The sequence below is a fragment of the Heloderma suspectum genome, chromosome 7 (genome assembly GCF_057233095.1).
Source record: "Heloderma suspectum isolate Gila_16-S chromosome 7, 16-S_ref, whole genome shotgun sequence".
NCBI lineage: Eukaryota > Metazoa > Chordata > Lepidosauria > Squamata > Helodermatidae > Heloderma > Heloderma suspectum.
In genome coordinates this window covers 22,470,686-22,498,297 of record NC_139464.1, presented here as the reverse complement: position 1 = coordinate 22,498,297, position 27,612 = coordinate 22,470,686, and the positions used below count along the sequence as shown (strand labels likewise).

The window sequence follows — 27,612 nt, the reverse complement described above, 5'->3', positions numbered from 1 at the left end:
AGTAACCAGAAAATTTTATTAGAAGAAATACTGTCAGAAGAAAATATTCCAAATCCTTGAAAGTGAGCTACCTAGCTTTAACACCCCCCCCCCCACACACACATAAACACACAATCACTGAAACTCTAAAGGCCTCAGTCTGGAGTCAAGGCAAAACAGTGTTCAGAAACAGTCATTTTAAACACAAAAACATTAAGAACCGCTTTCCCCACAAAGTTGCTAACACTCTGCCTTTTCAGATGGGAGGGGAAACTAGTCTGACCTGGCTTCAGAAGCATCAGCAGTACAGAACTTGAAGTTACTATTCATCTCCCTACAATTCCAGCCAGGTGCCTTGGCAAAGATGATCCTGCCAAGCGAGGACGATGAAACAACTGGTTCTTTAAAAAATGCCGTCACTCGGAACATATCGAATCTAGGCTGAAAAGGTTTACAGATGCTATGTAGAGAGGGCAGATTATATTTTGTTTAAAAAGCCAAGAAGAGCAACACAAAGAGTTCACACTGTGGTTTCAGCAGAACCGGACTTTTAATATTCAGCTTTGAAAGGATAATCTTTGTGATTGATGCACCTAAGGAAAGAAAGCGTTAGTCAGAAGATGGAATCAAACTTTACTTATACTACTGCCTATTTTCGGGGAGTGGGCAAAATCAGAAGTGTGAACTATATACAGTAATACCCTCAACGTGATATCCCCAAATGTCTCAGCAATGTCCAGCACAGGCAGGCTTGTGAAGTTTGTGCCCCCCTCAACAAAATGCAGCCTACCAGCCATGTACGCTGGTCTGCCAGGGCGTCATAAGCCTCTTGTTTATAAGCCCTTAACGGCTTGGGGCCAGGTTACCTGAAGGATCGCCTCCTCCCATATCTGCCTGCCCGAACCTTAAGATCATCATCAGCGGCCCTTCTCCGTGAGCCCCTGCCAAAGGAAGTGAGGCGGGTGGCTACTAGGAGGAGGGCTTTTTCTGCTGTGGCACCCCGGCTCTGGAATGAGCTCCCTAGTGAGGTTCGCCTGGTGCCTACATTGTACTCCTTTCGGCGCCAGGTGAAGACCTTTTTATTTTCCCAGGCATTTTAGCTTTCTAAATTTTTATCTTTGCTGTTTTAAATCTGTATTTTAAACTCCTGTACTGCTGCTAGGTTTTATTGTGGTTGTATTGTTATATTGTGGTTTTAATGTTCTATATATTTTAAATTGTTTTATTGTGTGTTGTTTGGTTTTAATTTTTGTGAACCGCCCAGAGAGCTTCGGCTATTGGGCAGTATAGAAATGAAATAAATAATAATAATAATTGTTTTTGCTGCCTTCCCCGAACTGCAAAGACTGGATGTTGTCAAGTACCTGTCAAGCTGCACTATATGGCTGATAGGTCACATGCCGTGAGATCCTGCCTGCCTGATCCAGTGCCATGTGAGTGGAAGTCTGCCCGCAGCATGAAAAGAATTACCATTTTAATTATGTACTTGCTGTATAGTACAGGATGTCTAAAGCGGTTTTATGATTTTACAGCAGGGTCCAGAAATAAAGCTTGAAATTCAGTAATAGGAGATTGGGTAAACTGTGTGAAGGTTGTCCTGTCTACAGCAAGAAAGCCATTAAAAGATCTTAAGGAAAAAACCAGAACCATACAGTGGTCAGCAGACTGGATCTCAAATGGCCACAGAACATAAATGCTCACAACTGTGGAAAAGCCACATTAAAGCGGGCCTGAAAATGGAAAGCATCTATTTTACCTCCAGAAACACAGATAAACAGTAGTAGGAAACAATTAAATAAACATTTCCATCCCTTTCTAGTAGGACACCTCTGGGATGCAGAAACTAGTTTTGGGATACATTTTGACAGGCCAACTATCAAGAGATTGAGGCTGGCCCCAAGGTTGCTCTGAGAGCAGGCCAAAAGATTGTATCCCAGGATATAACAGGTATGCTTCCCAGCCACTGTTTCGGTGAGTAAGGAACATCATGGTCCCCCTTTCTTGTTAGGTGTGCCTTTAATAATTTAAAAACACCTGGAAGGGGCAGCTTCAAAGCTCTCTTTCGCAGTGGCTGGACTCCAATCTACATGTGACACTAAACCGGGGGGGGGGGGGGGGGGATGCTGTCCTGCCAAATTTGACAGTGGTGAAAAATATTTTTTCTAGAAGAAACCCCGTGCTTTTAGCACTGCAGAGCGCCATTTTCTCCGCCCAGAAACAAATGGTGCTTTTAGCACGAAAAGGGTCAAGTTTGCAAACAAAATGTGACCCTTTTAGCTCTACAAAGGGAGGTTGCTTTTTAATACTTAAATTACTGACTGGTTGTTAGCTGCCTGCAAGTCTTTGGACATCAGGCGGGGTATAAATGTTTTTATATTAATAAAGAAAACAAACCATCTACTGACCTAACGCACGAATGTCTTTTTAGAAAAAAAACTAGAAGTGCCACCAGCTAAACTTACAGCTAAATGTGACCAGCGATAGCAAGTGCCTGCAGGACCGGTTAAAGCCTGACCCATTTAGCAAGTTTGAATTATGCATATGAATAAAAATTAATTCCAAAGAGAAAACTCCACTTCGTTTCGAGATGATCAACACACATCATCACAGGCATCATCTTTTGCTATGTGCTGAAAACAGACTGACATCAGTCCCCTTTATTTTTTAAATAAATATTTGTATTAAAAATATTCTTTTAAGGTACTGCTGCCCAACTAATCACCTTTTCAAAAACAAAGAGCATTTGATCCATCTAAGCAGTTACCTAACTAAGCACTGCAGCACTATTATATGCTGATCTGGACATCCGAGTCAGATGCTGGCAGAATTGCTCCTTTAAAGTTTTCCAAATACTGTTACTTACGTGCTCAGCGCACACACTCTCCAGTTCCGGTTGAAGCTGAGGATGGTTTCCATCTCCTTCTTAGACAACTCAAAGTCAAACACCTAGAAAGGAAGGGGGGAAAAGATATCCAAATAATGCTGACAAGAACCCAAAGATTCACAAGAGTTGTGGAGGTAACACAATTTATTGCATTCAGAGAAATTGGAACGAGTTCAGAGAAGGGCAACAAAGTTGATCAGGAGACAAGAAACAAAGTCCTGTGAGGAAAGATGGAAGGAACTGGGTATGTGTAGTCTTGAGAAGACTGAGGGGGCACTTTTCAAGTACCTAATGGGATGCTACACAGAAGAAGGACACAACTTGTTCTCTATTATCCAAGACTGTAGGACACAAAATAATGGGCTTAAGTTTCAGGAAAGCAGATTTTGGTTGAACATCAGGAAAAACTTCCTAACGGTCAGAGCGGTCAGACAGTGGAACCAACTGCCTAGGGAGGTGATGGGCTCTCCGTGGCTGGAGGAATTCAAGCAGAGACTGGACAGCCATCTCTCAGGGATGCTTTAAACTGGATTCCTGCACTGAGCTGTGAGTTGGACTTGAAAGCCTAAATGGCCCCTTCCAACTCTTACAGTTCTATTGTATGTATGTACTACAACGACATTCTGCCCCACAAATCTTTAACACACCATATGTTGGAGTTATTCCGTTTTACCCTTCTTAAAATCTTGGCAAGTAGGTCAGAGATAGTGACTAGCCCAGGGTCATGTAATATGATTGGTCTCCTTGGTGTGTGTGTGTGTGTGTGTGTGTGTGTGGTGTTTTGGGGACAACCCCGAAACAGGGAGAAGGGAGCAACAAAATGATTCACACCATTTCTAGGGGGATGGCGAGGAGACTTACAGTGGTGGAAGGGGGTTCCTACTCTTTTTCCCTTAAAAAACCACTTATAAAAGCAGCAGGAGCGGAGTGCTATTGGGAAGGCAGGCAATGGAAGTGGCCAGAGCTCTGTTCCTGCTGCTACTAAATCTACTAGAAGACCTGGCAGCTTTTAGAAAGGGGAAAAAAATGGAAGGAAGGTGAGAGGAAAATGGTGAGCCCCCTGTGCCACTGAAGCAGCTGGAGTGGTGAAATCCCAGGCCCTGAATAACCACTTGCTTTGCAGTGTGGACAGGCATAGAGCATGACACTGGAGAAAATAATGCTTCTGTTCAATGCCATCAGAAACCCCCATTTTAATTCTGCTTCCAGCTGATACAGAACAGCAACTTTTCCACACTGGGACTGTTCAGTGCTGGTGAAGCAACCCAGGTCTTATGTTGACCTGTTACCCCTATCCTCTGCCTTGTCACATGAAGAAATGCCAGGGTGACCCAATGAAGAAAGGGGTCAGGGTGAAAGCAAGTTCTGAAGAAAGCTACATCTTATTTCTTTTCTCTCTAGAGAAGTAGCAATTCAGGAAACTTCCACCAAATTCACAGCACTTTACACTGGAATTATCTGGAGGAAGACCATGTAAGCCAACTTGGGCTCCTTGCAAGAGGGAAAAAGAAGGGATATAAATGTAGCAATAAATAAATGAACAAATAAGTATTATTTCATGCAATACTGATAACTGAGCCATAGCAAAACTAGGGAGATTGTGACATTGCCAATTACTGTTCTAACTTTTTTTGCTCTTGGTATCTGTGTATGCATGTCCCATATCTGCCAGCTAAGGAGGACAAGGATTCTTTTTTAGAGCAACGCCATTGTGGCATCCATAGTCAAGGATATCTCTCAAACTGGAGAAGCAGTGCTAGTCCTAGGGGGTTGAGAGGACAGTTGGGGGTTGCAGCTGGTTCCCCATACATAGTTTACTGCTATCCCCTCTCTCTCCGTTTTCAGACCCTCCCCAACCAGCTAGATTATTCACTTAATAGTAGCCTTAATTTGTATGTGCGGGGGTGGGCAGGAAGTAGATTGACAGAAGTTTTGGACTTAAACTCTCAGCATTCCTGATCATTGGCCATGCTGCCAGGGGCTTCTGGGAGATGAAGTCGAAAACATCCTCCATTCAGAGCAGTGGTTGAGAATGTGGAACCCTCCAGATGTTGGTGGACTGCAACTCCCATCATCCCTAGCTAGATGAGGGATGATGAACATTGCAGCCCAACAACATTGGCAGGGCCACGTGTTCCCTATCCCCTATGTAGAGGATGACACATGCTATGAAGGGCCCAGATGATCCAGTTGGGAGGGTTCCACCCTTAAAACCAGCCTAAACGTAATTTTAAATGATTTTTAAAGTTCTTTTTAATCTTACCTTGAAGTTTTCCTCAATACGTGAAGGGGTGACAGATTTAGGAATGACAATCACATTTCTTTGGATATGAAAACGGATCAGGACCTAATAAATCAGGACAGGGCCAAACACAGTAAGTCTTTCTGTTCAGTCAATGAATTATTCCTCTCTCTTTCAATCTCTCTCTCTACATATAAAGAGCTTTGCCAGGGAAAAAATACACAGGACATCAGCTTAGCAAAATGGCACCCCTTTCTGCACAGTCGGGCTTCACCTCCAGAACTTCAAAGCCCCAGCCAGTGGAGGTTAATTACTAAGGGACTCAAGAGATGCGTAACAGGACAACTGAGCAGAACCCACGTCTGTCGCTAAGCATAAGAGATCATATCCCTGAAACTCCATTAACTAATCGGGAATAGTTACCCACAATTGCTAACGTTTAAAAACCTCATCTCAACTCTACAGCATTGAAGAAATGGAAAAGTCTTGCCTTTGATCACCATGTGATTGCCTTTGATCACTATGCGATCACCCCGGGCTGTAATACAGCAGGATATTTTAAAAAGTACTAAAAGGGCAATTAATCCACACTACACAATCTTGAGTATTTGCCTTGCAGTTAACAGCTTCTTTCTTCAACTGAAGTAGACTGTGGGTGGGAAAAAGGCAGACTGGGATCTACTGGCAGATTTCTGGGTGATTTGCATTAAATATGCAAAGGAGATTCTCATTAAGAACACCCCTACCACCACCAACACACACACTGAAATTTGAAATGGCACCACCTTTTACTGTTCTTTTGTGAGACAAGAGCATCTTTTTATTCAACCAGGCCTTTTAAACAACTTGTGTTTTAAACATACAACATCTGGGTTGCATTTTACCATTCAGTGTTTTACATTATTACTTTGTATTTGCAAATATTGCATTTTTTCTCTCTGTAACCAGTCCAGGGAACATGTGTTGATGGGTGGTCAAAGAAACAAACATAATAATAATACTAAGGGGGAGAGATACAGCAGCCTTCTCGAACCTGTCACACTCAAAATGTTTTAGACTACAATTCCTATCAGACCCAGCCAACATATCCAATGATCAAGGATGATGGGGGGGCACAAGTTGGGGAAGGATGGGATATAGGAAAGAGAGCCCTTGGTATCACATTAAGGGTGCCATCATATGTGTGTTTAGATTGGCTTGGGCATGCTGGGAGTTGTGGGAATTTTTTCTGTCTAAACATGCATAGGATTGTGCCCTAAGTGGCTTCCAAGGATCTTTTGCTCAATCAAGCCTGCCTTCTGCTCCCTCGTGAAACTCTCCTCTTCCTCCTTCTGCCAATCCACCAGGTTCTTTGCTTATGTACATACACCCTGCCTAACACACCTGAGCAGCAGTTTTATTGTGCTTAGTAGCAATCTCCTTGATCTTGGGATCATCCAGGAGAGATGGATCCTCTGGCTTGGCCCTAGGAAAAACAAAACAAAAGCCAACAGTTAATTAACAGCACTAAGAGAACTTCCTAACCATTTAATAGGAACAGAATAGTTACTGCTGGCCAGAGACTGGCCAGAGGTGGCAGAGGACAGAACTCCTCAACCTTTTAACAGGAAGTTTCATCAAAGGCAGTTCTTCTCCGCCACTGTATGACTGGCTGAAGTTACCTCTTCTACACAACTATTACAAGTACAGAGCTGGTATAGCGTAGCAGCCAAGGTATGAATCAGGAAGCCTACCATTTGAATCTCGCCCCTGCCAGGAACTCACTCAAGAGCAAGCCACTTTCTTTCAACCTCGGTCCTCCCATCTGTAGCGTGGGTCATAACAACTTGCTTTACAGGTCTTACCTTGTGGCAAGATTTAGAACTAGATAATGCACGTGAAGCACTTTGAACGCCTGGAAGGGATGTATAAAGGTTAAGCACAAGAGCCCTGTGCAAGCAATCCTGCTACAGATCACTTATTGGCAGACTTGACAACCTTCTCTGTCATAACACTGGCAGACACCTTCTATTACTTAGGTTTTATATATTCTGGACTGCTGGACACAGACTAGTTATTCCTTAATCCACTTTCATTACCCATTTATCCACCAGGCTGGGGTGGGTGAAGGGTTTGGGGAGCTCTGAGCTCAAGGCACATTTTGCCAAGCACTAACAAAGCGATGGGGAACCTTCAACCTGCAGGGGCTCATCTGGCCCATGGGGGCTCCCCATTCAGCCCGAAAGCTCCTTCCCTTGGCTCCGCTTCCTCTGCCACAGATGGAAAAGCTCCTATCTCCAATCAGCAGCGGAGTGGAGATAAGAGCTTTCCGGGAGGGCGGGCAGAGGGAGCAGGGCCAGGGGAGGAAGCTGCTAAATGGAGGAAGTCCTGCTTCCTACTGAACCTTGTCCTGCAGAGCCTTGTCCTGCTTACTTCAGAGTAGACATGCAGAGACTTGCTTTGCTTAGGTCTGAGTAGACATGCTATTTGAAAGTGCTGCTGAGTGATTCTTTCCTGCTTACTCCTGAATAGCTTGTCCTGCTAATTTGTGAGTAGACCTGCTGCTCATGCTTACTTCTGGGAAGAAATGCTTCCTACTACGAATTTGTAGCAATGGAACTGGATTTCTCAGCCCTGCCCACCACTGGAATGCCGCCCTCTGAGACTTCTTTGAAATGGCATTCGGGCTGAAAAAGGTTAGTCACTCCTGCATGAACAAGGGGAAGGCTAGGAAATGTTCTCACCATGGTCTGTCAGGAGAGCCAAGGGGGCTGTAGGCTGTGACAGATATCCCTTTTGACTGACAGTAACTGATCAGCTTTTCTTGGGTAAGATAAGGGTGGCACTCAATCTGCAAAACATAAGCAACAATCACTATATTTTATATTTATTTACTTTCAGCATTTATACCCAACCTTTCAAACATTCAAGGCAGCTTGCAATCAAAATAAAACAATACACAATATTTTTTTTAAATATAAGATTTTTCTTCAGGAAAGGATCAACCCCGCACAAAAACAGGAAGTTTCCTGGCAAGTTTCCACAAGAGCCATTCACATTGCAGAAGAGGCAAACCACTTTTCCGATTCAAATATAGCTTGCCTCTTCAGAAATGCACATGGTAAATTTTTGTTTGTTTCTTAGGAAATCACCATCTTCAACTACACTCGTGTTTCTTCCCCATAGGCCATATAGCTTTGTTGGATTGCGATCCTTATGTTATAGCTAACAGGTTTTTCACACTACACTCATGTGTTGGTGTTTAATAAAGGCCAGCAGCTAGCCAATAATTTTGCCTCTGCATAATAATAATCTCTCGAGCACTTTGAATACACAATTCAATTTTTCAGTCACTCCAGTAAGATACAATATGCTGCTCAAGGCCACCCAGAAAGTTTCATGGTCAAGCCAAGTTTCAAACCTGGGGCTTCCACATCCAAACCCATCATGCTATCCATGACAGGATGGCTCGATCTGGTTTTTGTACCTAATCCTCTGGGGTTGCCGATTCTGGACTTTCATCTAAAGCAGGGCATTGAACCTCTTTCAGCCCAAGGGACACATTCAGTTTCGGAGAAGCTCTCGGGGGCTGCATTCCAGTTCGGGTGGGATGGGGACAAAATACCAGCATATTTTATCTTAACGCTCTTACTGTCAGTAACTAAGCCTTAGGGGGAGGCATTTCAGCCTTTCAGAATGGAAAAAGATTGTACAAAAGCCAGGAAACCACCAAATGATCATGGGAAAGGGGGCATGGCTAGAGGGCTGGATTGGGACCCCTGACCTAAAGACTCCTGAGAGCAGGTAAACTGTATGATACATAGCTAGGAAGCTGAACAAGCACGTTCATTCCAAGGGCTGAAACTAGCAGCCTTTTTGTTTCCTATATAATGGCATCAGATTAATATTATGTTTGATTGCGTTGACTTTCCCCCACAAAGAGGAAGCCTACTGACAGCTGGTACTCCAAATGCGCAGTTAATCTATACATCTCCATTATTTAGTCAACCATCTTACTAATTCTACTAAGGAATTCATATCCCTAAGTAATCGATTTTGTCTTTGGCCAAATGCAAGGACCACAATTCAAAAGGTCGAGCATTATATTGAGATCTCAAGCCAAGCAGCTCTGATTTGTTCCAATTAACAGAACAACCTGACAAGGACCCAAAGTCTAGAAATAATTGCAGCCATTTAGGAATGGAAGATACGGGATCGGACAGGGTCAGCAGCGTCTGCTGCTTCTGAATAGCATGAATGGGTCTGAGACAAATCTCATTCATAACTGCTCTTGATTTTGGAAAACTAGAAAATGTCAATTAATAACAGGCGAGCCATGAATAGTAAAAGTAACAATGGCCAATTCATGTTGACAAAAACAGCCTTTCAACAAGTGTTAGGATTATCAGTGCATCATGCAATTTCCCTGTGAAATTAATGATAGTCCTTAGTAAGAGAATATGATCGGCACTCTATCCTGTTTGTATACAATTGACTGGGTGAATTAAATCAGGTATTACTGTTTGCAATCTAGTGGCTACACCGGAAAGGAAATTAGCTGATAGCTAACGCAATGAATCAGATCCCTGTCCAGCTTGAGAATCAGTGGGATCGCGCATAATGCTAACCCACGGTTTATTTAACCCATAGGTTGTCGCAATGTGTGAACCCAACTGCATTAACAATGGTTTGTTATCCATTAACAACCCAGAAAGAAAACTCATGGGGAGCCAGTTCACACATATCAACAGCCCATGGGTTAAACAGATGGGCTGTTGAGATGAGTGGGTGCACTGCCCACAGTCACTTTCACTTTTAACAAGCAACCTACAACTGGCCCATTCATAGGTCATTGAGAATGATGTGTGAACCCAGAGCGCTGGGCTATTTAGCCCCTAAACAACCAAGTAGTCCAGGTTCTCACATCATGCTCAACAACCTATGACCCAGCCAACCGTAGGTTGTTAATTAAAAGCAGAAGTGGTACGGACAGGGGGCAGCTCATCCACTCTTTCCTGCTTGTGCACAATAACCCATGGGTTGTTTAAGCCATGGGCTGTCATTACGCATGAACTGGGTCATTGTTTGTTGTGAACTGTGGGTTTTTTAAACCATGGGTTGTCATTATATATGAACCTAGAACTGTGGATTGTTTCAGAGGCCTACAGAGGCAAGGGTGGTAAAAAAAACCAGCTGCTCTATATGCTAATACCACAGCACTGCAAAAGCATTTGGGATACAGGGAGGGAAATAAATAACTCGGAGACTGAGGAAACAAACCATGGCTTGTTCAATCGTCTTCTAGACAAACCTTGGGTAGGGCAACACACCATGGGTTAAATAAACCATGGATTAGGGTTATGTGTGAACCAGGTCAATAAAAGGTTGGACTCCAAATAGGATGAAGTGGAGGAGTGAGCCAAAAGATCCCCCCACCCCACTTCAGAATTTTATCCTGCTTCCTCTTGGGTTTGACATCTCACAGGCTCCATAGAACAGCAATGAAACAGAAAAAGAGTCACGGAGCCACAACATCCAAATTCCTAGAGGTAGCATTCAGGCAACGCTAGGTTTGAAGAGGAGCCAGCTGTCTCCTGCTTGCTCCTCTGACTCTTCTCTGTTCCTTTCCCTCTCTGCACAGTGGAGGGGAAGAGTGGTACAGCTTGGCTACCCTCCCCACCAGCTGGCTGAACCCACCCGGTGTTCACAGGCCGCTGCCTCTCCCGGCTTAGAGGCAATAAGATGTTATGTGTCTGCTAATAAGACTTCTTTCATTAGGAGATTTGCAATTGGGGCGGGAAGGGAGGGAGATGGGAAGGAGAGCAGAACTCCCAGATTTTGCACGCTTGCCCTGTGTGTGTGTGTGTGTGTGTGTGTGTGTAGAGGGGGGTTTCCGTAAAAATCAGGACAGCGGGTATGCAAGGGAGGACAGCCTGTTTTGGGAGGGCTTATAAATAAAATAAAAAATAAAGTGGATTCCCATGGCTTCATTCCATACTGAAATATTTCCTAAACACAGGGGCAAGCCTATGATCCTGGTACCAAGTTCAGCGAGGGGAATGAGTGAGAAAAAGTTGTGTGGTCCAAAAGGAAAGAATAGGGGTAGGGTGAAGAAATCTACTGGAATTAGAAAGAAATCCATCCTCTCCTGCTCCACCCTTTCCCTACCCTTTCATTCTCACAGCTTGCTTATCAGAGCAAATAAGTCTGATGTGAGAGATTGTGAGGGGCGGAGACCCAGGCTGGGCTTGCTCCCACTGCTGCTCCACCTGAAGAGGGTTACGGCACCCCAGAAATGGGTGGGGACGGGACACCAAGGACAAGCAGTGAGTCCAGCAGAGGCTGCTAGATAAAAGGGTGTGGTAGAGAGAGACAGGGGAGGGGCAGGGAACAGCAAAAGCTGGAAGTCCAAGTGGTGGAGACGGATGAGGCCCAAGGCAAGCTTTGCTTCCTGGATATAACAGCAGATAGATTTAATGAGTTGGGGAGCAGGTATAGTAAACACTTTGACCTCTGGAATGAGTTGAATACGTGGAACAAAAATAGTCTCAGACAACTCAAGTCAGACAGACAGACAAGACTATACAAAGAAAGGAAAGGATAGGGAGTTATTGCAGGTCAGATTTAAACTATCTTCACTTGGAAGTAAATCTCTTATCATGTTTGGCCAGCAGCTTTGGCTTGACACTTGAGGAGCGTGGCTGCGTGGGCTGTCACTATGAACTCTTGCACTTCAAAATTTCCCACTGCCAATATTATTTCCAAGCCAATGTATCCATGTAATAAGATTTTGCAAGAAATTGATAGAAAAGGAAAAATAACCTAATGGAGGGCAATTGCTATTTAAGGGTACGGCAATGGTATAATCTCCCTCATTAGGGAGGGATAATCTCCCTCAGCATCTACAAGTACCAAGATCTTGCTTACAGTTCAAAATAACTTCGCGTGCTTTGGATGACTGCACATGTAAGCACGATTTCTGTCTATCAATGGGGTTCGCACTCCACAACAGGCACCCCCAAATGACAGCAATAACCCATCTCAATGACTGCCCGAAATAACTCATGAAAGAAGTCTGGTGAATCTGTTTGGAGCAGCTTTCCCCATCCTGGTGTGCTCCACAAGTGTTGAACTACAACTCCCAGCATGCCCTAGTCCAACAGATGTGGAGGGCACCAGGTTAGGAAAAGCTGGTTTGGAGCATAGATATTGATTACAACATACATTATATTACTTTCTTCAACACTCAGTGAGAAAAAAATGAACCTGCCACCACTCTGCAGTCTTAGTTTGTTGGGACCGTGTCTTGCTGGTGAGCTAACAAGAATGCTGAACTGTACTGGACAGAGTTACACAGTTGCTGGGAGTTTATCGTATGCAATGCTAACTGATAAGACACCATGACAACTCCCCAGAAATCCTGTGTATGACTTCTAAATATTAGTTATCAGTTCACATCTAGACCTTACTGAATGGGCTCTGCAGAAAACATCATTTTGGACAGCATTCACAAATTCAACTGCTTGTTTGAAGAAGTAAGCTAGGCAAATTGGCCAGGTACCTGCGCACAGAGACGAATATAGCAGAACATGTAGGCTATATTTAGAATGTAATACTACCCTGAAGTATCAGTACACATTTCTCTTTGCAGCTTACTCTTAGTGTCGCTTAGTGCAGATTACTTGCCCATTCTCACACATCAACGATTCTTATGACTGGTCGTTGCAAGTCACTCTGGGAGCCTTTTCAGCTGAAGAGCAGGATACAAATTCTTTACAATCAACCAATAATAACTAACTAAATATTAACCTTTCCATTAAAGGAAAAGCAATGTAAGTGTGCTTAACTCTGGGTGAATCATGCCCTTGAATTTCCCGTAACCATTTGTCCCAAAGCAATCCTTTGCTGTATTTTGTGGCTACGATTCTTCGAAAGGAAAGCCACCATGTCACCACCTTCCAAACAACGCACCTTTCTGGACATAACACAATCAGCGGTTGAGTTGGTACTTGTATGGGAGAGATTAAGGATGCATGGATGCTCATATCAGTGCATCAACTGCAGTTCTCCACTTTTCTGAAAAGGACAGGATTGCATGGAAGGCCGAGCCTGAAAATGGTCAGTTCATGCATGGTAATATGGGGGGCTGAAGTTATGCACCTGACAGAGCAGCGCTCAAAACATTTGCTCAGAAACAAGTAGAAAACGCACGTTCCACACACTTTAAATCTTATCTCCTGCTCAAACAGAATTAGCTTGCTACAAGCTAGCAATGATGCAACAAGGGCATTTTCCTCTCCGACGGCTCAGCGTTGTCCAGCTGCAGGCAGCCCTCCCGAATCTGTTATTATTTTTATTTAAAAAATAAAATTGGATTTGAAAAATCCTGACTGGATTACTGTAACACGCTGTATGCGGGACTGTCCTTGAGGACTCAAGATGTTTCAGCTAGTGCAGAATTTGGCAGCCGCAACGGCAACTAATACAGCCACATGGAATCATGTTATACAGATTCTGGAGAAGCTGCACTGGCTGCCTATTTGCACCAGAGCCCACCTTAAGGTGCTGGTGCTTATCTTTAAAGCCCATAATAGCTTGGGACCCAAATATCTGAAGGAGTGCCTCTCACTCTATTTGTCTGCTGTGCCTTAAGATGAGCGGGGAGACTCCTCTTCAAGAACCTTGGGTTTATTATGTGACAAGGGAGAAAGACAGCTTGCTTTGCTGTGGCACCCCGAATGCAGAATACCCTTCCATTGCAACCTTTTTGGTGTCAGGTCAAAATGGTTTTGCTTGCCCAGGGATTTTTAAGTAGTTAGTATGATCTCTCCGTTCTATTGTTTTTGCAGGTTTTAAAATGTTTTTATGATTATTGTGCTTTATTGTTTTTATTTTATACACCATATGATGGTTTTTATCACACTCTTGTACGCTGGTAACTGTGAAGCTGAAGGGCAATTTTAAAATATTTTAAATGAACAACAAAATAAGCAAGTAAGAAATGGAAAGCACTCTATAATGCTGTGATGGCTATGGAAATTATACAGTGTAGTGGTAGAAAAGCAGGGCTGTCATGCATTCAGATGTTCTCTACAGGCATGGGTACCTGTCTAGTTAACAGTGGCTTTAAAACTCCTTGTCTATCCTCCGCTGTAAAACCCCATGTCTATCTTCCACCTGCCACCATCCCCCAAACATCTCCAGTTTATATCACAAGGCATCTTACCTGGCAATTGGCAGGCTTGTACTTCAAACCAGGCTTATTCAAAATTCTCTCAATCTGTTCATGATTGAAATTGGAAATGCCAACAGCTTTCACCAGTCCGGCATCCACGAGCTCCTCCATTGCCTAAGGGCACACCAAAGACCAAACATTACATATAAACGTGATACACACATTATCACAGCAATCTCACTGCACTCTTCCCTGGCTGGCCTTGAGAAGTCTTGACATTTTAGGAGTCTTCTATAGCCTCTACCAATGAGATGTTCAGAAATATGACATGGTACAGTCCTTCTGGGACTACACTCCCTTAGAAAGCAGGTGGGGAGGGAATGGGGGACGATGACATACATGCTTGAAAATCCCCCCACATTAATGCCAACCTTCTCTGTCACATGCTTTAGTTTCACCTGTAGGCGATGATGTGGGAAGCACCAAAAAAGACTATGCAGATACAGCAACACGGTGACACTGCAGCTTCTTACCTCCTGGCTCACCCCATGTTTTAAAATGGATTCCAGGGGGAAACAGGGTTCTTAGTTTTCTTCCTGACGTACTAGTTTACACAGAGAGAAGGTTTGGGGTTCACTTCAAACATGGGGGATTATTCACTCATGTAATTCCCCCATTTGCATTCTGAAGTGGTACGGTCGCACGTACACTGGTGGACATGCTAACAGCTGATATTCTTGCTGGCCTTCTCTTGGACAGTCACAGCAACGCTATTGCCATGGAAGAACTGCAGAAGGCATGTCACAGACAGATGAGCAGATGAAGGTACAATATTAGGATGCAACCTGGGTTGCTAAACAGGTTAACCATCATTAGCATGAACATACCCTAAGCTGAGAAGGTGAAAGCACAGCAGATGTCCATATAACAATAAATCCCAATTGTCATCCCTCACTCTATGATTAGGGTGCAGGGTGGCTAACAGAAACTTAATTGTATATAGAAATGGCTCCATGCCTCTTAAAGGGTGCCCCCCCCATCTCTCACAACACACACAAATAGACGACATAAATGGAGCGGGGGGGGGGGATACAGATCAAGGAGAAACATTTGATTGCAGCTGAACATACCTCCCAGGTGTCTACAATATTTGTGTTACTGGGTATTATCATGCCTTTTTCATCCAAAGGAAACAGGTCATCTCCAGCCTGTCAATGCAAAGCAAGAACATCAGTTGGCTTTCTTCCAAGCGTTTGAAGTTACCTTATCTAGACGCCCCCAACCTAGTGCCCTCCAGAAGTTTTGGACTACAACTCCCATCTTCCCCGACAGTATGGCCAATGATCAGGGATTATGGCTGTTATAATCCACTAGAGGGCACCACGTTGGAGAAGGCAGCCTTACAGAGTCAAACAACAGGTCTTTCCCAGGCCTTTTACCCAACTTACTTTAATGAAAAGTGCTGGAGGTTGGATATGTTTAGCACAGGGGTGGACTACCTTTTTCCTTCCCCACCTCCACCCCAGGGCAGCCTATGGCTCTGGGTTGGGGCCTGCATGTCAACAGTGGTGCCTGGGCTCCCTCCTACCCCACAAATACAACCATCCTTCCCCACACCATCTCAGCGGGCTGTGATACCATGGACTGAGATACCATTGTTGAGAACAGCTGAGGAGCATACCAACTGGCCCGCTCCTCAGCTGATCCTAGTGCCAATCAGCTGGGCAGCAGGGAGGGAGGAGGTGAATTGGCTGGGAAACTGTGGGGGGTGGGGGCAGAATCAGCCTTTTAAAATGTTAAAAAACTGCTTTGAGGGGAAGGTGGGTTTGTGAAGTCACTGGTTTCGAGCTAGTCAGTGTAAGCACAGCCCATTTCTGCTATGAACACATAGAACTAGTTTTCCCCGAGTTTGTTCCAGGATAAAAGACTGCACATCTGAACAAAGCATGGTGAATGTGCTTCCACAGCAGTCTCACCACTCAAATTACGTACATCTATCTGGACCCTCACTCTCTTGCTCAAACAATGCAGGTCAAGACTGCAGAGGAAGAAGCCTATTGACTTTTATGGCTTAGTGTGAAATCAATGCAGGGTGCGATCCTATGCATGTTTAGGCAGAAAAAAGTCCTACAACTTCCAGCATGCCCCAGCCACAGGACTTTTTCTGTCTATACATGCATAGGATTGCACCTTTCAAATACCAAAAACCCTGATTAAAAAAGGACTCTGAAAAGTAACCTGAGGAATGTTCTGAAGCAATCTACTCAAGCTTTGCCTGGAATGAAGGTTCACATTTTTTTTTTAATAAACACATACACATGTAACAATTTCAGTCTATATCAATGTAATCCAAATCTGCTATACATTAATGGAAAAAGAGCCCTGCTGGATCAGACCAAAGGTCAGAGTCCAGCATTTTGTTCCTACAGTGTCCAACCAGATGCTATGGGAGCCCACAAGCAGGAAACAAGTGCAATCGCACCATCATGCTCATGATCTCCAGCAACTGGTATTGAAAGGCATACTGCCTCCAATTCTGGAGGCAATATATAGCCATTTTGAGCGGTAGCCATAGGTAGATATCCTCAGTGAATTTGTCTAACCCTTTTTTAAAGCCATCCAAGTTAGCGGCCATCATTCCATCTTGTGGAAGTGAATTCCTCAGTTTAATTATGGAAATATTTAATCTCAATTCATAATTGTTTGGTATTACTACAATAGACCTGTTAATACAATAGCACGTAACGACAACCCATTGGTTTAAAAACCGGCAGCACGCCCACCTCTTCCCCTTTCACCCCACAATCGGCTCCTTTGTAGGTTGTGGAATATGATGTGCAAACCCGGACCGCCGTGTTTAGTCTCTAAACAACCCAGGGGCTAACCCAGCAACAAACCATGGGTTAATCGCTGGGTTGTTTAGCCCCTAAACAATCCAGTGGTCTGGGTTTGCCCACTGCACTCCCCTCCAAAGGTGCCGATTGTGGGTTGTGTAGTAAAAGTGGAAGAGGCGGGCACGCTGCAGGCAGTGTACCAACTCATTCCCACTTGTGCACGACAACTCATCGGTTTTTAAACTAAAGGGTTGTCATTATATATGAACCAGGTCAAAATTTTTGTGAACCACCCAGAGAGCATTGACTATTGGCCAGTATAAAAATGAAATAAGCATAACCTAATAACATTACAAGAGGGCTTTAAAGGTATTATGTAACCTAAAACCAAATTGTATTGTTAACCTTTTCACGAATTGACATAATTTTTGGACAAGCACACCAAATATGGTAAAAAAATCACATTTGGTTGAACACACCTCCAACATTGGTCTGTTCCTTGTTTATAGAACTTATACAGAAAAGGGATGTTTATAATGCTTCTTTGTTATATTCAGGAAGAATATAAGAATATAATTGCCGGACCTTTAGTAAATATAAACTGCCACACCTGATCTGAACTTGTAATTTTCCCATGATGGTTTAAATTAGTTTCCATGCAGATCAGTTCTTAACAGTAGCTCATAAATTCTCATTTAATTTTTATTATATTTATATTCTTATTTCTAGTTATGAAATGATACAGTATCAAGTACTGAAACCACTGAGGTTGCAGGTTTCTCAATTTGTCCACAGAACCACTTATAACTTAAATTCCTTATAATGCACAAATGTTGGTAATACCACGCTCACGCTAAGATATTGCCTTACTTTATCCCATATTTCTAAAACTGCATTTATACCAACGCTGGCTTTTTCCAATATTGATTTTCATGTAGATTATTTTTTAACGTAAGCTCATGGCTTGTGACTTGTGACTATCAACACAGCTTCATTCTGTATCAGCTTTCCCCAGCCTGGGAAGTAGCTGTGCTGGCTGGGAATTATGGGAGTTGTAGTCCAACATATCTGGAGGACACCAGGTTGGGGAAGGCTGTTCTATATAATATCACGATGGTTCACCCATCAGGTCCCCTCTCAAAAAAAGGACAGGGGCCTTGTAAGGTTCATCCGGAAAGGGGAGGTGGTTCAGAGTACCTTGAATCCCAGGGGCCAGTGAATTAGGTAGAGGTCCAGGTAGTCCAACTTCAGGGCTGCAAGAGTTGCTTTACAGGCACCCTTCACCAGGGGTTTCGCATGGAACGTGGACCAGAGCTGCAGGAGGGGAAGCGGGACACACACACACACACACACACACACACCAAGCAGAGAGGTTAACTCAGCAGGTGAAATCTATTCTACAAGGGTTCCCACCCTACCCCTCCATACACAAAAAAGATCTCACACACTGGAACTGGAAGAAATGGCCCCATTTATCCAACAATCTAAAGACTGCAGGGGATGGGTCTGGTACAGTTTAGAGCAGGGGTGGACAGAAAGTAGCTCTCCAGATGTTTTACATTTCAACTCCTAGCATTCTTGACCATTGACTATGTTGGCAGGAGCTTCTGGGAGTCCAAGTCAAAAACATCTGGAGATCTACCCTGGTCCAGAAACAAAATTTCTGAGAAGCCAAGGATTCAGCAACTGCACCTGGACTTTCAAAATAGCTCAGCTGCCCCATTCAGAGAACGTTCAAGAAAAGTCGGTCTGGATTTTAGGTAAGAAACAGCTGAAGAATCTGGATACAACCCTTCCCCACCCCAAAATAACAGCAACAGGATGCCCACATATGCCTGTCAACATATGCCTGGGATCAGTAACGGACAGGATGAGGGCCAATAAGTTGAAGTTAAATCCTAGTTGAAGCTCAATCCAAATTAAGTCAAAGATGCTATCGGTACATGGCTTGTTCCATCTGGGAGACGGCATTTGGCCTGCTGTGGATGAGGTTGCACACTCTCTTAAGGATCAGGTTCACAATCTGGGGATGCTATTAGATCTGGTTTTATCTTTAGAGACTCAAGTGATCTCAAGAATCTTTCATCAGCTTACGCTGGTGCAGCTCTCCTAGACAGAGGTAGCCTGGCCAGTTATTCATGCTCTGGTAATGTCCAGCAAGACTTTGTATGTGGGGCTGTCCTTGAAGATGGCTCAGAAACCACAGTTAATATAAAAGGCAGCAGCTACGTTGTTACCTGGGCATACGGAACACATCTTGCCAGTCTAAAAAAAGCTGTGCTGACTCCCAGTCTATTTCTGAGCCCAATATAAGGTGCTGATCTTTAATGGTTAAACACCTAAACTCCTTAGGTAGAACTGGAATACCTGAAGGACCATACCTTCCCAAACAAGCTGGCCCAGGTTATAAGATCCTCTTCAGAGGCCTTTCTATATGTCCATTTGCTGTCTGAGCTGGAAGGGCGGGGAACTGGGATAGGGCCTTTTCTGTTTTAGCTGCTGCCTTTGGAACATTCTCCTCAGGGAAGCTCAACTGGTGTGGTCTCTTATTTTGGCACCAACGAGGAACGTTTTATGTGCCCTGGCATTTTAGTGGTTTAAAAAAACACCTCACCTTGCTCTGATGGAGTTTCCTCTTTTTTAAAAGGTTATTTTTCAGTTGCTGACCTTTTTAATATACAAGTTTTTATTGAGTCCCTTCCCTCCATTTTAATAGTCTTTAACCACTTTGAGAGATTGCTTAGATATGAAAAACAGTACATAAAAAATAAAACATATCTATGTGGCACAGAGTAGTCCAAGCAAGCACTTGCCCCGCAGTGAACTGTTGCACTGGTTGAGTTGCTAACTACAGAGTCCAAAGGCCAAATAAATAGGAATTTCTGTCCCTAGGTTGTAAAGGAACAGGAAATTATACATCCTCTCTTTGGACAGCAATAGATACATTAAAGGTGCAATCCTATACACGTCGAGACAGAAAAAAGTCCTACAACTCCCAACATTCCCCAGACAACATGGCTGGTTGGGGAATGCTGGGAGTTATAGGACTTTTTTCTGTCTCAACATGCATAGGATTGTACCTTACGGGACTCACGCTCCCAATTTTAGAAATTAAAACATTACACTGCTATAATGAGAAGGAAACTCATCACATTCCAAGCCAGCTGTTCTTACCACCACCATGACTGCTTGCCTGCTTCTTGAGCTGTGCCTTAGTCCCTCTGTCCTATGCATTAAGATTATCAGGGGATGGGTTGCTTCAAGTTCCACCACTGTCAGCAAGGCCTTTTTAGCAATAGCTTTGGTGTTATACAATGCTTCTCCCCAGCTAGTCCATCAGGCCGACTCTAGCTCAATGTCTGAAGTTCCAATAAATGTCTGTCATTTCTGCCAAGCCTTCTGGGATCTCTAAGTTTTTCGATTTGTAAGATTTGGCTGCTGTTTTAAAATGCATTGGCTTCTAAAACTGTTGTTCATGCAACTCCTTGTAGACGTGGACAATCTGTCTCAAAAATTACATTCTCTATGCACCTGCACGGCTGGAGGTATTCAGGACAGTACATCATGCATAAGAGATTTAGGATTAAATAAATCTTACTGTAAGCCATTTAAAAACCCATATGGGCAAAAAATGAAATAGAAAAGGGGGTATAAAATGTAGTTATAAATACCTTACTAACAACAAAGAGATCCTCACGCTTTACAACCCCAGTCTTGATTTTCTCTTGGATACCGTTACCAACTTCTTCTTCATTTTGGTAGACATAGGCGCAGTCTATATGACGATATCCCACGTCAATGGCCTTCTTCACAGCATCTGTAACTTGTCCTGGTGGAGACTAGATGACAGAAACCCTATTCAAATATCTTACTTGGTTAACTTATCACATGCTCATTTTTTCCTCCACAATCCTTTTATACTTTCATGTGTAACAAATGTCACCATGCTGGCCTGGTATAGACATAATGCTTAATGGGGTTTCTTGCCTTAGCCCCAGGTAAAATTCTAAATTATGAGTTTAGCTTGCCAAGCAACATCCTGCTCCTAGAAGGTGTGCACAGGGAGACACCAATGGCACCTGCCTGTCACCTTGCAAACAAAAAGGTTGGCAAGATGAAGAAATGGTCTTAATCACCCTCAGTGTAGATGTAAATGCTTAACCATAATTAATGAACACCATGGTATACAGACCCACTTCAAACTATGGTTTCACATCCTGGTTTGCAACCAATCTTTAACCATGGCTTATCTAGTCAAGCATAATGCTTAACGATAGGCAAGGGAAAAAACACTGTGCTTCAGCATTATGTCTGCATAGGGCTACTATGCAGGTTTCATGAATAGTGCTACCTCCAGATTCTGGAGGCCCCTTGGGCAAGACACCCTCAATGGGCCCGCTCCCTCACTGAATCTACCTTCTGAATACCACCGTCACCTGCTGCTATTGTTCCTCATTCTCATCACTGCTACTATTTGCTTGCTTGACCACTACCGTAGTCTGGGCCAGAGCGAGAGCCAGATGGACAAGCAGGTTGCAATGGTGGAGAGTAACTCCAGGGGGCTGTTGTCCATGGGCCAAGAGAGTGTGAGCCCTTGGCATGTAACCATGCCTACCCCTGACCTGTTCATGAATTACTGAAATGCTAACTACAAAGTAACTAAGCACAATCAACTCCCTTGCACCAAATAAATGTGCATTACAAACAAGGTTGAAAGCAATTCAGCTTTAACCTCAAGGAGGAGTGTTGGGTGGAAAAGAAAAATGGAAAACGTTTGTGTGCGTGTAATACGAATGTCCTGCTTGAACTCTTTACACCATCCTGGGTGAGGGCATGGCTGGCTGGCTCCTGAAACAGGAGCACTTCTGTTAGATGAGAATACACTGCAACACTCTTGTTGCCAATTCTACTTGTAATCTGTACAGCCCAGCATGCTTCTATCACAATCTTTGTCAGGGGCACTGGTAAGACACATAGAAACTACACAGTGCTGCATGGTTTTAGCAGTGGCGGTGTTTGCCTAGAACATTAAGGCAGCATTCTGGGGAATCCTGGCTTATTGTCTTGTGTTAACATGGCCAGTCCCTTGACAAAAGCTTTTAGTCAATGTGATGTGCATAAAAATATAACTTGGGTGGATATTAGTGGTTCTCTCTTCTTTCATTTCTACACCACTGCCTTCCCCCACTCCCCGCAATCAAAGAATGATACAGCAAGACATGGAGAGCATTAACAAGAAGCTTGAGATGACAAACAGCCTGCCAGAACTGCTTGTCTAGAACAGTCTTTCTACCCCTCAGGGCATCTGGCTAAACAGCAAATAATTTGCAGGTTGATTTGATTGAGGATGCCTACACCACACCAGGATTAGGCCTAAAGGCTGAAATTTTCATTAGACAGAAGAATCAGGAAAAGGAAACCTCACTTGGGAGCAGTGGCCTCCACAGCCACAGATCCGGCTGAACTGATTCCTTGTCACTGCTAATCACCGACACTAATTTGCTCAACAGTGTTCCTCAGGTTGTGTTGTGACACTAGTTTATCAAGAAGAACCACGGGGGGGGGGGGGATCAGGTTTCTGGAAAGCTACATTTTCAACCAGACATATGGATTTCTACTGTGTGCATCACGTGGAAAGTGCTTTGTGTAAACGCAAAGCCAGTACCATTAGCCTACTACTGGGAAGGAACCAGTAAGAAAAGATCTAGCAGGATTCTTCACTTCATTGGTTTTTGAACTGTTTGCTTAAGCTTCTGGGGAACCTCAGGGTATTTATCAGGGTTCCTTAACAAGATTGGCAATGGCAGACCAGTTTCCCTCCAAGACAGCTCATCTGCCATTACTGATCTTCCCCTAAAACATGCAGCCATGGGAAAGGGTGGATCACACTTTCAGTTCACACAGAGCAACAGTTTGGCCCGGAGGCGCTCCCATTATAATAACCTTTCCTCTATTTTCTGTTCCTTGCATTGGCTCCTTGTTCCAGCCCACACTGAATGCAAGTTATCAGATATGCTAACAGCAAACTGAATTATCTGACTGCCAGTTCATATGTAGCCAAATTGGCACCACCCACACACAGGAGGCTTGGGGACACCACAATGTTTCCTAAAGTACAAAAAAAACCCTTTTGAGAAACAGAAAGCTAGATGCAAAGGGGGGGGGGAATAGAATGGTGTACTGTTAAATCACTACATGCTCTTATCTCCTTCTATCTTCTTTCCCTGATCTCTCTCTCTAGATCTTTCTTTCAATACTGTATGATTTGTTAACCCATACGTCAGTTGCTTCTTTACACCCTTTCCCTCTCTACAGAGCAATTACCCAGATCATACAGGAGTACTTCCTGTTTCCTGCAGCAAGCAAGATGGAGCCATGGGTGATCCTTAGACAGTGACCAATGATCGTTTGGTGCTCCTTTTTCAGGATGTCTGCAGTCCTAGCAAATGGCACTGTAGAAGTGGCTTTGCTATGCGGCCTAGGTTTGCCCCCATCGGCTTCAGGGCTAGGAATTTGCCATTCCTACCCTTGTTAACAAGCGAAACCATAACAGAAAGAACGGGGGGGGGGGCGAATAGCTGGCTGGGGAAAGCTGGGAGTTGTGGGACTTTTTTCTATCTAAACATGTATTGGATTGCACCCTTAATAGATTTTTTGTGGAAAGAAAAAAGATGGAAGCAACAGTGGGAAAATGCAGGAGGCTTATAAGTGGAAGACTTTGTCATCTGGACTTCCCATAAAATTCCGTTAATGTGGCAGTATTGGTACAATAAAAGCTTAGTCTAGAAGAGTGGTGTGGTGGTAAATTTTGAAGCACAGGCATTCATCATGACATTCTCTGTAGCCACATTCCCAAGGAGAGTCCAAAAATGCAGACAACATGTGTTGATCCATCTCTCTAGGTGTGTTTGTGTGCATTACAGCTTTTCCAAAACTGGTGCCTGCCAGATGTTTGGACTACAACCCCCAGCATTCCTGGCTATTGGCCATGCTGTCTAAGGGTGATGGGAGTTGAACTCAAAACATCTGCAGGCCACGAGGTTGGGAAAGGCTGGTGTATTCCATATGCCCTCTGTAAAGCTAACAGATTTTAATTACCCATTCAAGCCTGAGCCATTCCAAAATACTTAGCACCAAATGGGGATAGCTCACAATAATATATCATTACTGGGAAAAATTCATTTCCTCCAGCTACTGTGAAGGTTGCAGCTTAGGCTCAGAGGGAACAGGGAAGCCTGAGGGGGGTGGAAGATGACATCCTCATCCCTCTTAATCGAACCTGTCAGCCCTTGCTCCACTACAGCACTGGTCTGGAAGTACCCTAAAAAAGGGGGAAAAAGATAAGCTGCTGCCTATACTGTGGCATTCTCCGCTTCATAGAGTATTTGCTAATATTGACCACAACCCCTAAGGAGGGAAAGGCGGAATAGCTACTGTTCATTACTTGTTCTAGGGTTTCAGGGTGGTTTGTAACCCACCCCAGCCACCCACCCTCACCATGACAACCTGCGCCCGCTGAAGGTAATTATTGTAATTAGGTGGCTCACAACCTGCACGTGTGGGGAGGGAAAATAAGTCACAGTGGCTTATTTTCCCTCTGTCATCGAGCAAACCTGTTCAATGTCTTTTCTTCGGTAGAATGAAGAGATGTCTCCTTGGAAGCACCCTTCAGCCACTTTGTTACACCCAGCCTCCAATTTGCCAGATTACAACAAAACACCACCCGAGAATACAGAAATTTGCTAGCACGTTAATAATTTTTTTGCAGTATTTATTTAGTTTTGATAATTTTTTTATTTTTTAAAAACAAAACAAAACAACAAACACACAATAGACATACAGTAAAATATCTCTTACGATTATAAGGTATCTTTGGCTCCATCTACACAACAAATGCTCATTATTATTTTCTAATTCTTATCTTGGTTGTGTATCATACATTGAGTTCACAGACATTATATTATTTCTCTCCTAATTTTAGCAGTAAAAGAGTTAACCATCTCAAAGTTCAAAATCCAGATACATAGATATCATTTTTCTCTATTTCTTGTACAAATTCTATGAAAGGTTTCCAGTCTAACATAAATTTAGTTGTTGATCCTTAGTCAGTTTTGCCATCTCTGCCAGCTCCATCATTTTCATAATCCACTCATTCGCAGTTGGTATTATTTCATTCTTCCACTTTTGTGCATACAATAACCTTGCAGCCATTGTCATGTAGAGAAAGAGGGTTTTCCCCCTTCTCTTTTACGTGTTTATCTATTAGTCCCAATAAAAAAAAGTTTCTGGCTTTAATTCTATAGTAGTCTTTAATATTCTTTGCGCTAAAGACTGTATTCGTTTCCAAAATGTTTTAGCTTTTTTACAAGTCCACCATAAATGATTAGCATGTTATAGTTTTATGTTGTACCAGAAAGTCGCCATTTTGAACTGACAATACCAAGAACACTGCATACTCTATAAAGAGCCAATTGTCTTCAAAAAGACCCCCTGAAGCCAATTGCCCTCAAACCATGTAAAGAAAAAGAGTGATTCCCCAGGCTGTTTTCTCACTAAAATAACTAGCCAAACATAAGATGCTGCCGCTTCTCCTCATGAGAAAACAGGATATTTCTTCTTTTTTTCCTTTGAGGCCCTCAATATGATGTTTGGCCAGGGGCAATATCGCACTGCATACAAAAGTCTAGAAAACGAATGTGTACCCATACTCTTAATCTTGGCTAAGATTAAAGAGGCCCAAAGAATGTAAGATACACATAAAAAAATTATTCGCTGAACTTTCTAGAAACTCCGCCTGCGATTTCCCCAACTGCTTCTTGAGTTCACTGCGTAACGTTACTTTACCTGTTTCAAATTTAAATATTTACAAGTGGGACTTGCATCAAAATGTTGAAGTGCAGTGTACTCCTGTTCAGTCAGTCAGGACATGACCACCTCAATACTCAAGTCTATTCCAGTTCCCCCTCATGACCTAGTTTTCCATCCCACCCATTAAAAAACACAGTCAGGGTTTTATGACATAGTTTTGTACTTCCACAAACATCAGGGTTCCCCCAAGTCTGATACCTCCTTTTTGAGCAGAGGTGGTGCTGTTTTGGCTATGTAAACACCACCACTCACCTCTGAACGTCGGCAATAGAAGAAATGATTAAAAGATTTCTAACATCTTTCTTTCCAGTGGAAGAAATGCCTTCCCTTTTTAAGGAACAAGGAGTTTTTGTAAATAAATGTTTGCTTGCCATTTTTTTTAGGTTGTGGTTTGTTTGCTTATGTGTTAGCAAGCAAGGCTCAGAGACCAAAACAGCTCTGTTTTGTTTTTTAAAGGAGAATATAAAAAAACAAAAGTCAAATACGAACAGAACTCGCCACTTTTTTTTAAAGGGACCCATTGAGCTCAGAGGGACTAACTTCCAAGTAAACATGCATAAAATCAGTCTGCTCGATTGCCAACTTTTTTCTTAGTAAGGCTCCTTTACCCTTACCTGCTGTGCAATCAGGAGAAATTCAGGGGGCAAACCTTTCCCCCAAAGCTTGTAGATGAAACTTTTTCTTGTCGTTACAACTGCAGAATTTCTGCTTGTCACAGAAGCACACAACGGGACTTACTGTTAAAAAGGGGGGGCGGGGGAGAGAAATACAGCTGCTGTCCCAAACATGAAGCTATGCCAAAGTTGTGGCCCTTAACCTTTTTTTGGCGGGAGGGGAAGGTTTTAATGGTAATGGAGGGAAAATGGCTTGGAAAACTATATTACCTAAAACTAAAAGCAGCTTCAGATAGACCAAAGGATTTCCAGAAAGACATATTAAAATCGGATTTCAATTCACCCCACGTTTTTATTCCCGTCCCGTCTCTGTGCCTCGCTCCACCCACATCCATCCGGGAACATCAGACGAAATCCTATTTCTGCAACGGTTCTATGTCAGCCTTGGGGGCATAAAAACGGGACGCTCATAAAACACTGAACGGATGTTATCTAACCGCCACGTGCATCTCAGAGAGGAAGGAGCTTCTCCTCTCCATCGCCCACAAAAACACTGAACAAAAAAAATCTCTCATAAGCAATGTCAGTTAGATAAGGAACCCCGGATGCCTTAAGGAGCAGACAGGACTAAATCAACACCAGGAAGCCAGCTCTGCAACCATCCGCTGAGCATTGCGTCCTGTTTGAGAAAGCCTCCAGCAAAAAGAAGGGAAAGTAACGGGGCCCCCTTTTTTTTTTGGCGGACGCAGTTCAAAGCTTTGTCAAGGGAGAGGAAAAAGGAGCTCGCAAGCAAAAATTGGAGAGAGGATGGTTAGAGAAAAAAGATGCAATAGACCGCAGGCGCCCATAACCATCGCCCTTTCTGCAAATTCCTACCTTCCAGGTGCCCAGGCCCAAAATGGGCATCTTTGCCTTCGAGTACAGCTCCACGTACTTGGCCATGGCGCCCCCCGCCCGGTCTCCGACGCGAGACGCACAACGAGGCCAAGAGGCGAGGCAGCAGCACTCGCGACTGACGCCGTCGCCACCTCGGCAGC

At 43.6% G+C, this 27,612-nt stretch overlaps 1 protein-coding gene across 1 annotated transcript; it reads right to left on the bottom strand.

The window, feature by feature from the left end:
* On the bottom strand, positions 1-27,595 carry LOC146339397 (aldo-keto reductase family 1 member B1-like). The gene is made up of 10 exons (XM_084809250.1): positions 27,452-27,595; positions 20,765-20,932; positions 18,291-18,407; positions 15,390-15,467; positions 14,311-14,433; positions 7,829-7,935; positions 6,489-6,570; positions 5,127-5,210; positions 2,843-2,925; positions 1-572 (listed from the first exon to the last, which is right to left on the bottom strand). The coding sequence occupies exons 1-10, from the start codon at positions 27,515-27,517 to the stop codon at positions 530-532; spliced, it is 951 nt and encodes a 316-aa protein (XP_084665376.1). The 5' UTR covers positions 27,518-27,595; the 3' UTR covers positions 1-529.
* Positions 27,596-27,612: the final 17 nt, after the last annotated feature.

Coding starts and splice junctions, on each gene's coding strand:
- LOC146339397 (XM_084809250.1), bottom strand. CDS start 27,517: ATGGCCAAGTACGTGGAGCTGTACTCGAAGGCAAAGATGCCCATTTTG. Junction 7,936..14,310: donor ACAAGCCTGCCAATTGCCAG/GTAAGATGCCTT, acceptor TATGTTTTGCAG/ATTGAGTGCCACCCTTATCT. Junction 6,571..7,828: donor GGCTCTCCTGACAGACCATG/GTGAGAACATTT, acceptor TGTTTTTCCTAG/GGCCAAGCCAGAGGATCCAT.